The 16423-nt window shown below is 32.9% G+C and overlaps 1 protein-coding gene across 6 annotated transcripts in view; it reads left to right on the plus strand.

The window, feature by feature from the left end:
* The window catches only part of LOC145293786 (sorting nexin-14-like), a 1078299-nt gene that overhangs the window by 402753 nt on the left and 659123 nt on the right, over positions 1-16423 (plus strand). For all 6 annotated transcript variants that reach the window (XM_080140331.1, XM_080140332.1, XM_080140333.1 and 3 more), the window contains one exon: positions 511-569. In XM_080140331.1, coding sequence (XP_079996457.1) covers positions 511-569 — 59 coding nt within the window. The remainder of the gene's footprint in view (positions 1-510; positions 570-16423) is intronic.

The following is a 16423-nucleotide window of genomic DNA, read 5'->3' on the forward strand; positions in this document are numbered from 1 at the left end:
TGAGTAGATCATCTTGATTTCTTTTCGTTAAACCAGCTGTTGAAGGATATTTTGGTGGTTTGTCTTTTGATTATTTTGTGAGATTTGGAAAAATTTCCATTGACTGAAAATTCTTTGATTTAACACTTTCATATTAAAAATCGGTAGTTTTAGAAAGTGACGAAGAGAACATGTCAGAATGAACTGGAGATTGAGAGATGACAAAGAGTTTGAACCATTTGCATTTTAATATCTCGATGGCTAATCTACCACGGATCCACAGGTTTAAATGTCGTTATGTCATTAAAAAAGAACATCACTGTGTAAACATTTTACCACAAACGAATTGAGAATTTGGCGGGAACACATTTTACCATGCAATGCATACAATAATAACATGTGACGAATTAATAGTTTTCAACTTTCAGCATTACATCATATAAAAGAAAAAGGGTTGATATGGCGTAAAAGAGACAAATGAAAGCCGTCCTTTCTTTTTTTAATTGTTTTTCTCTTTTCTTTGTATTTTAGTTGAAGGCAAGATTCCTGATATAGAAAATACAGACGATGCTGACACAGTAACCATTGCCGTGAGTAAAATATAACCAACTTTTAACTCGTTGTTTTTTCCTTTCTTCACTTGAGCATTTCAAAGCAACACATGCAAATCTGTGAGGGTAGATAATGCATTTTCATTTCAGAATACGTTTAGATTGTTTTAAAATCATTAAAATTAACCAATCTTTTAAACACTGTGTTTTGGTGCCGACTTGCATCAAGAAGCTTTAAGCAGTCTTGTGCAAGCAAAAGAAATTTGATTTTGTCTTCAAATAACGTTATGTTTTTATTTGCATGACGTAATTTCTTTTCTTTTTTTTTTTCAAACTACATTAACATTATTCCTTAGAAAAATTGTCAGGTAGAAATGGCTATGGAACAGTGATTTGTTTTTAATTAAAAAATATTTTTTTATAATGCATATGTACAAAGACATGAAAGAAGCAGCTCTTATTACTAATAATGTAGATTGCTGTCAGAGGATCCTAGGCAAGATAATACTGATTATTTTACCTTGTTAAAGAATTGGCCAATTGCACGGCTAACACTAAAAAAATGGAATCCCAAAGTTTGCTGCAGTATTAACATATAATATAGCTCTTCTGAAATTCTGAGAATTTTAATGCTTCTTTAGCTAATTTTAAATAGTGATATATTTATATCTGAAACAAACAAAAATGTCAATTAGTATAAAATATCGATATTTCAAACTTTCATTGCTGCTTTGTATTGCTCCTAGTGCTAGCCGTCTATTGTTACACAGTGTGTATACATCGTTGTATATTGTGATGACAGATATCGGGGGTACATTCATAACAATTGAATGAGATATTTATATATCACTGTTACACAGAACGAGACATTGTTTGCATAACGGCGTAAACGATGCTGATGGTGACGATGCCAATTCGTATTTTTTCATTATTATTAGTACGGAGAGATATGATGCAACAGTTCTTGTCAACACAGATAGAGCGGAGATACATTATTGATGATGATGATGGGGGGGGGGCCATATTACTTGGAAAGGGTTTCTACAAAGTTCGTTTAAGATGATAGACAAAACACATTTTCCTTTCCGTTGTAATGATGACATGAACACAGTTTACAAAATGTAGATGGCGATTTTTTATTCATCCAGCCAAATGACTCAGGAATTCAAGCTTGTATGGCTACATGGTCTCTCTTCTCCTCCTTCACCTCTAAGGGGCATCAGCTCCCAGTCTGACCGACTCTCTCAGAGTCTCTTTTCTAGCTCTCTGGCTCTGTCTGTGACTGACTATCTCCTAACTTCGGACTCTGTCTCTGACGTCAGAGGCGTGGTGAACAATGTGACTCCCTCATGTTTCAAATTATATGCGCGCTCGCACATGCATCTACACGCCTCTGGTAAATAAAGAAATTTCTAAGTGTAATTGTATCGTTTTTAACCTATTTTGTTAATAATTATTTCTAAACTCGTATTGTCCATTCTTTTAATTGATATATTTGATATCCAGTTATTTCTAAAAGAATGAACAATCGACTTCATTCCTAGGATTAAATATCTATTATACTGGGTTCGATTCTAGTCTTTTCCTAATATCATTTTCAAACTTATCTAGTTTTGTTTTCTTACTTACTGGGGACTGTCCCTTTTCATTACATCGATGAAAAAAAAACACAAAAACTTAAAACATGTATGAATTATTTTTGTGTCTAGTTACTTCTTTCATATCATGTCTATGTATACAAGTTTTATGGTTTGTTTGGCTTTTTAAGTCAAGTTTTCAGTGTGTAGCACTATTTTATTCAGTTGGAGAAACGTATCGTTTTTAAGTAGTATGTGTATATGAAGATATGCTTCTGAACCTTTACCAAGAAAACTCAAATGTGACAAAAGTTGACCAGCCCAAATCTGACAACAGTACTCCATACAAAGTCTGATAGTATATTTGTAGAGATAATTAATAGCCTCAGGCCTGAGGAACCGACTTTACAAAAAGAAGAAAAAGCAATAGATCTAATGTATAACCTTCAAGAAAGATTTGATGAGAAATAAAGACCAATAAATTTCAGTCATTTCTTTTCAAGAACATAAGAATCTTAGAAAGAAAAGGGACACACCCACAATTGAAACACACGAGATGAATATTAACAGAATTAAATTAAACAAGAAATTTCATACTCCAGTTCACAACTGATCTCAAGATAAATTCTTAATCATCTGCATATTCTGACCAATCCCTGGAAGATGGGCAAGAAGAAACACGAGAATAGTAGTCAACTTTTTATGTAAGCTGAATAAATATGATGAATATATATCTATATATATTCATTGAAAACATTTGATAAACACGGGAGTTTCAGCAGATTTTCATCTAGGAAACTTCAACTGTATAACCATTAGTTTTAGTAAAACATTGCACCAAGCATTGGAATGAATATATAGCGACTTATTACTCAGTAATAAGCTTAAGTTAATCTTATATCTTCTCTAATATAATAAAATAGGACCATTTTTGCCCCTGAAACTATCGACAGTATAGGATTATAAGTAAAAACTTTCTACATACATATTCCAGTGACTACTAAAGTGGGTTCCTAGCTCACAGTACATACATTTTGTCTCTGCTTTACAATTATTACTTTTTTTTTCCTACTTGCCGAACTCTCTCAAATATGTATGCCCACTGAGAGAGTAGCTTAAGTCTTCCCTCCAATGTAAATTACTCCTCCCCCTCGATTAAAAATCACTGCTACATTTTATGTTCAGTTACTTTTCCGTATGCAGCCAGTTTGTTATTTACCTTTCTACATATTACTTTTTTATACATAACACAGTACAATTATAGTTCCGGTTACTGACTGTGCGTTTATTCTGAATCATTTATTGGAATAACGATGTACATCAAACATGCCTCTTTACTTACATCTTACAGTTGCATGCGATCACTTTAAAGAATATTAGATTGTCCAAAAACGAACACCTTACCATTTTTCAAATATGGCCAACTGCTCATCCTACGAGCATGATCACAAATGGTGTTTGCCATATCGTCCTATTCACTTTCCTTCCGTTCTTTTGAATTAATATCTCACAACATTCTCACACGTGTCTATGCAAACATTTTACACTCATTTTTAGACCATATTGCACGAAATTACTAGTACACTTTTTCCCCATATACAAATTATTACATTTATTCCAAACAAAATGCCTCTCATAAATACGTATTCCCACAAACGTGTTTACTTTATTCATCAATTCCTCCCTCTTTCCAAATTTCAACACTAGAACTTTCTTAACTAATTTCTCTTTGATGTACGATGTACGGCTGAGCTAAAGTGATATAAACAGACTTATTAAATAAGGCCTTTACATGACTCTCCAATATTACAACACTATTGTAACTTATAAGTACGTTGTATTAAATAGTCTAATAATAATAATGATATGTAGTTGCACTTAATATTACAAAACTATTCATTAAAATAACTTCTACATGATATACAAACAATTATTATTGTATGTAATGTATTCCATAACATCACGATTCTTCAACTGAAAACAAATATCAGACAGGATTCTATATCTAAAACACAGTTCGTACATTCACCTGCTGAGTTTTTTTGCTTTTTTCACATTTGATTCCATTTTTGCTTCTCATTTAGTTTTCTCAACTGTTCACAGCGACCATTAATTTCATTATTCATATATATTCGTCGTTATCATTGCCATGAACATTTACAATCGTAGTAGCTTCATTACTATCATTATTTTTTGCATTTTTTACTATCATTATTTTTTGCATTATTATTATTGTTGTTGTTGATATTATGTAGTAGTAGTAGTAGTAATAGTTGTGTTAGTAGTCTTATATTTTCTTTATTACTATTTTGATGTCCTCCAACATGAGGTGACACTAAGCATCGTTACAAGACCAGTTTCCATGGAGACACAAAATAAAATTAGGAAATAATCACTAGTAGCCATGTTTATGCGTTTTTTTTCCCTTATATATTTTTACATGCAAAACACATGTTCACATACACACAATAAATTACAACAGATACACTACCGTTTATAAAAGTTTCTTATTTTTTTAAATGTTTTCCTGCTCTCGCGTTATTACTTTTTTCAACTGCTCAGTATGTTGTTATTATTACTGTTGTTATTATTATTTGTCGTTGTTGTAGTAGTAGTTGTTGCACTAGTAGTTTCACATGAAAGAAAATGGGAAAGTTTTGAACAGCCGGTTTGATAATTGGAACTTTTACACATCGAGGCTAGGTCTTCACTTGACCCTGGTATGGTCGCCTATACTTCTGGATCACCTATTATTAGTAGTATTAGGAGGAGAAGTATAGCAGTAGTACTCTTATTAGCTTTACACTATTTCCAACATTGAATAAATACTATGACTGCTATTAATGATATTTCTGCTGTTTTTTAATAAATGGCTGCCGGTCATGTTTTCATGCATTCTTTTTGCAAATATATTTCTATAACATAAATGTTCACTCACACACAACTTAAATGAAAATAGATAAATTATCGTTTAAACACTTTTTGAATAATTCGTTCACCACGGACACTGTTTGTTCTTCCTTTTTCATTCACAATTATACTTTTTTCAACTATTCATTATCATTATTATTATTGGCATGAAGTATCAGTAACAACCTTACCAGAGCATATTACTATTATTTTATTAGTAGTTGTTGTTGTAGTATGATTATTCGTAGTGTTGTTATTAGCATTTTCATTGTAACTAGCGGGGGTACCCGGTGTTGCCCGGGTGTTTGAAGGTGTGTGTGTGAGAGGGAGGGGGGATAAATCAAAACAAAATGGAAAATAAGGAATAAGCAAAAAAAAAAAAAAAAACGATGTTAAAACTTCTTTAAAAAATCGGAAAAACAAATAATCTTTATACTCTGTGAAATTTACTTTATGTATGAAAACCAAAAAGGGAAGATATAACATATGAGAAATATTTGGAATCAAATCTCCCCTTGTGTTATTTCAGATCATTTCAAACCATAGCAGCCAGTTTTAGTATCTCTTCCATCGATGCAAGGGGTTTTGGGGAACTATCAGATATATGCGAAACTAGGAAAACGAATGACTATGATTGAAATATTGGTAAAAATGCAGTATCTTTCCACCCATAAAAAATCCTTTTAAATTACCACTCTAATAGGTTTTTGAGGCTGCTGAAAACGAAAACAACAGTTAATATCCCCAAAAACGAGTAATTTCAATTATATGAATAAGTTATAGTTTTAAAAAGTGGGGGATCACTTTCCTATATTAATTTAACGTAAAATAGATATAGCCAAGGTGTCCATAAAGTCGGCGCTGATTTTACGTTAAATTGATATAGAAAAGTGATCCTCCACTTGTTTAAACAATAATCTGCAAACTTAAAGGCAAATGTCACATAGCTCACTCCACAATTCAGGTCATAAGCTTTCCAACAAACCTTCATTTGTTAAATTCTGATTGATAGTCGCCAAGATTTCGAACTTATAAAAATTGCAAAAAAAGTGGTGTGTGTGTGTGTGTGTGTGTGTATATATATATATATATATATATATATATATATATATATATATATATATATATATACTCGTAGTCAAATTGAATATTGAAATGCTCATACCTTTGTTTATGGGACGAAACTACATGAAAATTTGTAGGCTTTTTAAAGATTATAATACTATTCTATGGTTAAAATTTTATGACAATTAGTAAAAACGAACCTATATTTTCAAATCAATAAAATATGGCCAAATTTGCCTACATTTGTATATATAGTGTCCTAGCAGGCCACCTTAAGTTTTGCTGCTTCTGTTGTCTCCCCTGTGGCTTTGCCAGGCCACTAATATATAAAACAAAGAGATGTAGTGTTTACCTGATATACACGATGGTAAACTTCAAACTAATATAAATAACAGTATTTATATATAGAAAATTTAATCCCGACCGAATTAAAAAAAGCTCAATACGCAATAGAGAGTAGAGCTTATTGTAAGAGAAAGAAAATTAAAACTGTAAGTTGAACTTTACAATCAAAATTTGTAAATTGTTTTTTGGAGTATTCAGTCGAACAATAAATTTTGATTGTAAATTTCAACTTACAGTTTTATATATATATATATATATATATATATATATATATATATATAAAATGAACTCATTTTTCCCCCTCTGATTTTGACCTTAATAGGATTAAAAATCAAGACATTTCATGCAAATGTAATATGCACAAACTGCAGCACAATATCTGAGGTGTGTTATAGGCCTATTAACTCTCCACTTCCTTGAAAATCGAAGATTCCTATATTTTTTCTGGTGAGAGTTCACTGCCAAAATCGATTAAAACCAATGGAAGTAGTAAAATTTTTTCTCTCTAATAAATTCCTCCTTTCCCGCCACCACTTAACACTGTTGTGGGATCGTTCACAAGGGATAGTTATGAAAGAACACCAATTTGGGTTTTCTTTACTTCATAGTTGCTTCGTAGTTGCTTAAAATAACTGGAATGAAAATTTAATGAATCGAAGGGTTATATATTTTTTTTCGCTTTTTGCTGTGTTTTTTTTGCTTTTGATTTTCCGACCACGTCCACCATTTCCCCCCTTGATTTATGCTTTTTGTTTTTTCGATTTCTTTTTTTAAAGAAGTTTTACATTTTTTAAAAAAATATTTAAACAGGGTTATTACTTCGCTTATTCTTTACTTTACCCCCTCCCCCTTACAGACACACACCTCCAAACAACCGGGAAATGCCGGGTACCCCCGCCAGTGTATATATATATATATATATATATATGTGTGTGTGTGTGTGCGTGTGTGTTTATAAGTAATTGATCTTAAGTTATTTTATTTATTATTACTATAACGTTCTATATTTATGATATTGAGTATTTTTGCAGAGAGTTAATTTTGCTGTGTTTAAATTTTGAGAATTGATTATTATATTGCACATTATATGATCCTATTTGCTTAGAATTATTATTATTACAGTATGTTTACTGATAGGTTTGGCTAGATATAAGCTAAGCAGAGTGGGTTCAAAGTAAATTCCTCACTTCCTGAAAAATTGTCATAATTTGATATTCAACAAACCTGATTTTGCAACTTAAAAGGATCAAGCCATCTTTGATGTTGAAACAAAACGATCTTCCTTCATCAAGAAGAACAAATTTGGTTTTCAAGGTTATTTTCACAAATTATTTGCTTCATGATTTCCTTATTTGAAGAGATGACAACATTGAATTTTATTGAAATCCATAATTTTTAATATTGATTCAAAAAAAGATGAACATTTTTAAAAATTATATTTTATTTATAAAAAAAAATTGCTTATAAGCGTATTTAAAACTGGTCATTGCTTTGTGAATGTATTCTACGTTTTTGATTTTCGTGTTAATTTTATGTTATGCTTCACTTTATTAATGAAAAAAAAAAATTCCATTTGTCCTATTCATCTGGACATTGTTTTTTCTTCACTGATTGCAAATATATTCCAGTGGAAATTATCTGAATTGTAATTGATGAAAATGACGAAGATCATAAATTATTCACGTTTTACTTCAGTGTAATATTAATGATAAAATGATTTTCAGAAATGTGTGTGTACGTATGGATAAACTTAAAGTGTTGAGTTTTCATAGCAAGGAAAATATTATGTCATGTTCCGTAATATACTGAATTATTATTACACACACACATATGTATATATATATACACACATATATGTGCGTTTATATATGTGTGTGTGTGTGTGAGAGAGAGAGAGAGAAGAAAATAAAACTGAATAAAGTAGAATATTAATTGATCCATCAAATTCAAACAAAGAATAATGATATGGAAAATCTATCTATCTCTCTCTCTCTCTCTCTCTCTCTCTCTCTCTATATATATATATATATATATATATATATATATATATAATGGACTCGTCCATCAAATCTCAGTGTATAAAGTTTAGATAACTAATTTGTTTGAAATCCGCACAAATGATTTTTTTTATAGCAGTGAAGGCTTTGTGTAAGACCATCTCTATTGTTATTAATTTTTTTCACCTATACCCCCTTTATGTTTATGTATTTAATTTTTATATTGCTTATTTATTTAAATTTTATTTATTCAATTAAACTAAGATATTTTAAACCATTTTCAGTGTAAACTAATATATATTCATATGTGTTTTTATTAATTACTAGCATAATCGTAAATATTTATTATATTCAACTCAATAATTACATGATATATCTACTTAAATTAATAAATCGCAATTTGCTTCGAACAATATATTGGACTTGAATATACCAAAATTTATTCTTATATGTATTTTTAAATACTCTACTTATGTCCAATAAGTTTACTTAATTTTGTTTGTTATAAAAATATAAAGATTCGATAGCAGTTAGGCTTTTATTATATTTGGATTATTTAGTTTGGTTTCTATTAACATATATTTCAACTCGCCCCCATCATATTTTTATTTTTATATCGTTTTCATAAAAAGGCAATATTAAACCTAATTCAATGTGAGCTATTATGCATTAATATCAGTTTTTTTTTTTTTAGGGGGGGGTTAATTATTTTAAATATAATCCTAAAATTTATTATTTTCAATCTGCATTTATTAGGTATAAATACTTCAATCAAAATGTATAATTAGCTTCAAACATATTTAAAAAATAATGTTTTTATTCCATTTTCACCCCAAACAAGACACAGTGCCATTTTATATAGGGAGCTACTATCGAGGATATAAGTTGCAGGGATACTATGTAGGGAATTGAACAGCAAGATATCTGTTCACATTACACTTGAACTTCTGCATGTCAGTACAGTTGGGAAAGCAGGAACCTGGAAAGGAGTTCCAAAGTCTAGCAATTTTAGAGTAGAAACTATTAGAGTAGAAGAGTTCCTTACATCTAGGGATCTCTACTGTATAAGGGGTGGGATTTTGCTGCTTGTCAGGTTTCTCAGGGTATTTACATCTAAGGGGTACAAAGGCTTGTAGTTCGTCGGAGCATTCACCATTAAAATACTTGTAGAACAGGTAGAGGGATGCAACATTTCATCGATGGGATAGAGGTTGAATCTTTGATGACAGTTTGGGACCTATCAGGTTGGCAACTCTCTTTTGAACCCTGTCCAGGAGTGAGAGACTAATAGCAGATGCACCAGCCCAAATGTGACAACACTACTCCATACATGGACGAATGGTGGCCTTGTAGAGATACAGGATACTTTCAGGCGTAAGTAGCTTTCTAGCATGGTAGAGAGAGCCTACCTTCTCTACAACGGCCTTGGCAATTCTCTCAATGTATCTGTTCCAGCTCATGTTCCCTGTGAATGTTAATTAATTCATACCTGTGAATTTTAGGCCGAGGAGTTTGAAAAAAGTACTTTCAGGTAATGTAGCTATTCATAATCATAGCTATTGGTTGTTGAGAAGGTTTCTTGTAATTATTGAAGGAAACAAGCTTAGTCTTGGCAGCATTGACTGTGACCATCCATTTTTGTCACCATTTCACTACAGATTGGAGGTTATCGTCTAGTGTTTTTGCCATTTCCTTAGGTATGTGTACATTTGTTTTCCCCTTGTGCCTGTTATTGAGCATGGTGCCATCAGCAAATATACCCATCTCCGAAACAATTTATCAGGGAGGTCATTTATGAATATTAGGAATAACAAAAGTCGAAGGATGGACCTCTGAGGTACACCCACATTTATATCATATTGTTTAGACGTACAACAGTCGAGGGCAACCTGGATTATTCTCTTATTTAAGAAAGATTTAATTATGTTAAGTATTTGTCCAGCGATACCAAAAGATCTGATTTTCCTGAGAAGACCATTGTGCCATACCTTGTCAAAAGCTTTAGATATATATCTAGGGCTACTGCTCTACCCTCATCTGCTTTGTCCAGTGTATGGTATATACATTCAGAGATTACAGTAAAGATATCTGCTGTAAAACGGGCTTGTCTAAATCCATATTGTTAGTCAGTCAGAAGTTTAGCAGCTGTAAGGTGATGGACTAGAGCTTGGTTAATTATGGATTCAAACATTTTGGCGAAAAGCAGGAAGAGGCTAATATGGCAATAATTTAATGGGTCAGTTCTTTCGCCAGAATTCTTGCAAACTCGTACCACAGAAGCAGTTTTCCAGCAGTTAGGAAAGCAAGATTCGTTAAGGCATTTGTTGTATAGTTTGCAGAGAACTGGAGCAACCTCAGTGGAGCATTTTTTTAATAGTACAGCCGAACTGAGATCGGGTCCACATGGTTTTGAGGTGTCTTGATTTTTTATGATATCATGCACCTGAGAAGGAGAGATTTTAAGATCATCTAGTGTGGCGTCTGTCTGCAAAAGAAAGCCAGAGAGAGAGTGGTTTGCTGGGTTCAGTATGCAGTTTAAGGCAAACCGACTGGCAAGTATGTTAGCTTTCTCGGTTGCCGTGCAAACAATCTCATGATTATTGGATAGTGGGGGAATTGTTGAATGCCTATTATTTACTACACTATTGTAGATTTTCCAGAAATCATGAGATCCTAATTTCTGTGCTTCGATGCGTTTTCTGGTGGTTTCAGTGTATTCTCTTTTAGCTGTCACTATTTCTTTCTTACAATTATTTCTAGCTTCTATAAACTTTTGTCTGTTTGTATTGAACTTATGTCGGTTAAATCTGCGATATGCATGTTGCCTTTGAGCAATGGCAGCTGCGTGAGTAGAAGTAAACCATTGAGGAGCGATGGGTTTGCTATAGAATTTCCACATAGGAACATGTGCTTCAATTGCCATTTTGAATCATTCAGTGGTCACATTTGCGCACTGTTCAGTGGGAAGAGAAAAGATATTTCCTCATGGGGCATCTCCGATGATATCCCCGATGACTTCCCAGTCAGCCTTCTTATAATATCTTGTTGTTTTGAGCAATGGCTCTTTGGTTTGGGTCGAGAATTAAGGATGATTCCTACCATTATCATATTGTCACATATTGACTAATACAATTTACTCCACTAAAACAAATCAAGTTCCTACATCGTCTAATTTATTAAATGTATACATAACGTTACATCTAAAGATTCAATGCTAACTTAATATTTTATCCCCTATTCCATATAGTTTACCATATATATATATGTATATATATATATATATATTTACCAGTGGTAAAAAACCGGACTAGAGTGCTCAATGTGTAGTCAGAGCAGTATATAGGAAATTTATTACTGTGAGTCCAGAATGAGTTTACAGATTGTTTCAGCTAGAGGAAAATCCTCAAAGAGGAAAAATCCAACTAGCATCGTCATTTACACATAATAATATTTAATTATAAACCCCTCTCTTATTGTATACACTCCTAAGAATAAGAATTTACACATAATTAATATTTAATTATAAACCCCTCTCTTATTGTATACACTCCTACTACTTTAAATTCCAACGTCCTCTCCCTACCACTCCCCCCTTCTTTTCTAACTCCCCTTCATCTACGATTTTTCCATTCTTATTTGATTTTATAACTTAGTCCATCTATGAATTCTGACGATGCTAGTTGGATTTTTCCTCTTTGAGGGTTTTCCTCTAGCTGAAACAATTTGTAAACTCATTCTGGACTCACAGTAATAAATTTCCTATATATATATATATATATATATATATAATGAATAACAAAAAATCAACCTTTCAGAGTCAGGACAGATCCAGTTCATGACAGCAGATCTTGCACACACAAAGGGCTACATATTCTTTTGGATAAAACTTCATAAGACTGATACATATTGAAAAAGGATTTATCTTTACTCCAGTTCCATGATAAATCTAATCATCAGAAATGCATTTTTATTCATCATGTTTGTATACATAATAACTCCACTAGACTATCTGTAAAAAAGTTAATATCAAATGTAGCAGCAAGTCGTGGGAACATACATCGTAAAGAACAGTAAGAAATAAGTCACACGTCGTCTACTATGGCTATGCCATTCCTACAGCTACATACCTAGAAAACCGAGCTATTAAACCTGACATACAGGGTGGAACGATAAATTTATGGCCCTAAAGAAAACAATACTAAGGCTTTATTTGAAAACTTTTATTGAAAACACCAATTCAGTTGATTATGTAATAGAGTTGATATCTATTGAATGTAGCCACCTTTAGCCTCAATCACCGCTTCGATATGGGTCTGGAACTGGGAGCATGCCAGCGAAATGCTCAACAAATGCCGGCGAGAGCTTAGCAAATACTTGGCAAATTGCAGTGATCAGGCTGGCTTTGGTGTTGTGGGAAGTCATGTTGGTAATGTTCTTCACATATGACCAAACAAAGTAGTCCAGCAGGTTCAAGTCGAGGGAGGAGGAAGGCCAATGAGAGAAGGGTACAAAGTTGTAGCACTCCTTCTGAAGCCAAGCCTGGATCTCTTTGGACTTGTGGGTCAGTGCCAAGTCTTGCTGCCACACCCGGGATCTGCCAGCGGTGACCTGATTGCGCCAGAGGGTGACCACACTCTACAGTACATTTAGGTACACTTTGGTGTTGACTTTCAAGCCGACTTCAAAGATGTGAGATGGCATGATGTAGTCCTCACTTGAAACCACACCAAGAACCATAACTTCATTGAGCTGTGCCCTCAAGCATTGAACAGTCCGGATTTGAATTTTGATGGTCCTGTTGTCATAACTTGGATTAGTAGAAGTTATGAGTTACACAGCGGCACATTTCCAATCTCGCTCATTGAATATTTTGTCTCTTTCAGATATAATAGAAGGCTTTTATCGTTATTGGGATTTGTAGACAACTGGCCAACTAGTAAATGGTCTGCGATAAAAAAAATAAAACTGGGTTTCATTGAATGGAAATGGAATCATGTCGTCTTTTCTAAGGCAATAATTTTATCGTCTCACTCTGTAGTTATGTGACAAGAAGGAAAAAGAACCAACCCTAGTAGAAGTCAATGTACCTTATGACGCCGACTTAAAACGAACAAAAAAGAAGAAAGTAACAAAATACAATATAAAAACAAACTGTAATCCTATGAAGATCTTGATCATTCTAGTAATTATAGAAGCAAAACCTTCACCAAACATTCATGATAAACACTCGTCTAGCTGAAAACACTATCTATAATTTCCCTCACTCTTTATCTGTGCCTAAACCTAAACGTAGATTCTATGAACAAAGCTTATTTCTTAGAACTGCACATCTGTGGAACTGTCTTCCGTTTTCCTGCTTTCCAGCTGACTACAATATGGTCATCTTCAAGTCCAATGTAAACAACTTCTTGATAGGCCATTCCCCTTAAGTAATCCAATTTACTAAATTTATACTAACGATTACTATATTGTCCCATTCGAGGATAACGGTTAATGAAATTCATAGATTGTTAGTTGAATGATGATGAGTGTTATGAGACATTTAAACAGATGAGTGGAATTAACAAAATTGAATTACGAGGATTGTTTATGACAAGTATTTATTGGAATTTGATTTAAAGGTGACCATATTATAGTTTGCAGGAAAGCAATTCTGTTTTAATGTGTTCCACAGTTAAAAAATAGAAACTTTGTTCATGGAAATTGTATTTGATGTCAGGCACATAGAGGAAAAAAAAAACAAAGATTTTGTGTCGTGGAGGTTCAAAAACTGTTGTATTGTGAATGTTTTAGCAAAGAAAATTAAAGATTGAAGCTCAGTTAAGCATTATCCATGGAAATTGTAATAGATTAGAGAAAAACTAGCAATGTTTCATCTTTTACTGTTTTTCAATCTCCAAACAACGCACACTGCAACTTGGATATAAGGGGCTACTATTCAGGACAAAATCTACAGGGACTCTATGTAAAGAGTTGAGTAGCAAGATGTTGGTTCATATTACACTTGAACTTCTGCATGTCAGTACAATCAGGAAAGCAGTGGCCTTCGGGACAAGATCAAAGTGTAGTATCTGTTCTTCAGATGCTGCACTTCTATTTCTTGTTCTCTTTCGGTGGAGGAGAAATCCTTCACGACTGAGACAATTTTTATTTTTGTACCTTTTCTCCACATTAAAAAACGACCCTGGTGTCTAACTCTGTCCCGTGGGGAGGCACAGTAAATAGGTACTATATTGTCCCATTGACTACTGTATACTCTAACCCTTATCCTCGAGTGGCATCTGGGCCTTAATAAATGGTGATTTTGGGGGGAAAAAGCAATATGACTCATGAAAAAGAATTTTAAAAACGACCTGATGAATATACCCGTTGAACCAAGTGCAAGAAAGATGCAAATAGTTGCACTCAAAGGCACGGTTAGAATCTTAAACTTTAATAGCATTATATCTTGATTTTAATCCTTTGTAAGGGGACATAAAAGTGGTGCAAACCTGTTTTATTGGACCATCCATTTTATTCGTCCTCATATACGTTTAGAAAGCCAATTCATAATGCAGAAATAAACAATATTTCACTTGCTTGAAATTAAAATAAATATTTCAATTGTTTGAAATTTATATATTTCGGAGCATCTTCATCTTCAGAATTTTGTTTTGTTGTATTTTTTTTCTTCTTCTGTTTTCTTACCATGTTATTAATTTGGAGAAAATGACCACTCTTCAGAATGGTGCGTGGCTATGCGAGATTTACATAAGTGGTTTGAGTTCCGTTATGGGAGCGGTGATTAAATTTGAATAAAAGTAAATGCGTATCATACACGTTTAGAAAGCCAATTCACAATGCAGAAATAAACAAATATTTTACTTGTTTGAAATTTATATACTTCGGAGCAACTCCATCTTCAGAATTAACGTTTGAATATAAAAACATGCTCCTCAGAAACGTCTTTCAAAGAAAGGACTTTTCACTATTGAAGTTAGACTGTGTTTTTTTTTGTGTGTTTTTTGTGTTTGTGTGTGTGTGTGTGTGTTTTTATAGCTGCGAATGTTAGCATTGTCTCTCCTTCACTAAAGGCGTTTTGGCAGGAATGAATAATCGCTGATGTCTGTTACTGATTTTTGCTTGCAATTTTTACCTGTCATTTCTGAAGCTGCCAATTCTGCATCTTCTGATTGTTACAAATAGATTATTTCGACAATTGCACAGCGCTAATTAAATATTTTTCTGTGATAACTTTTTCTTGAGACATTTATGCTTAAGGAGAAACTTAAAATTTGTTAGCAAATCTGTACATAAAAAGGTAAAAACCTTAAAATGTATCGTTTTTGTCGTGTTTGATTTAGCATGGTCGTGTAAATATCCCTTGCTATCATTAGCTGAAAGTTAAAAACAAAACTGAGAATGATTTGTGTGATGGTGACAGAGAACTTGTGTAGTTTGTTTTTAAAAACTGCTTAGTAAGAAGTTGTGAGGAGTGTGTTTGGCGTTTGGAGAGATGCCAACTTTGGCAAACTCTGGTAAATTGTGTAGTTTATCATTTTTGGACATTTTGATGTTTAATTTATAATTCTGTGTTTTGTATGGAAAGAAAGGATGGAAAGAAATACTGGAGAGGAAGGGAAAAAGTGAAAGAAGGTTAGTTAATGTGAAAGAAGAAAGTGAAGAAAGATAGTGGGAAGATAAAAGCAAACGAGTGAGAGAAAAGTAAGAGAAGAAAGAGAGTAAGAAAATTAGGAGAAAATAGAAAGGAGGAAAATAAAGAAAGATAAAATGAAGGGAAAACAGATGGAAAACATAAAGAGAGGAAAGATGAGACAAAAGAGTATGGTAAATGGAAGAAAGGAAGTCAGAAATGAGAGACAAAGGAATGAAAAAAAGACGAAGGAAGAAGGAGGATATAAAACAAAAAGGAAAGGAAGGGGAGAAAAAGATTTAAAAAAATGAAGGGGATGAAAGAGATAAAGAAAGGAAATAGAAAAGGAGAGAGAGAGAGAGAGAG

This window comes from Euprymna scolopes, chromosome 15 (assembly GCF_053919585.1).
Source record: "Euprymna scolopes isolate OS-2025 chromosome 15, ASM5391958v1, whole genome shotgun sequence".
Lineage (NCBI taxonomy): Eukaryota > Metazoa > Mollusca > Cephalopoda > Sepiida > Sepiolidae > Euprymna > Euprymna scolopes.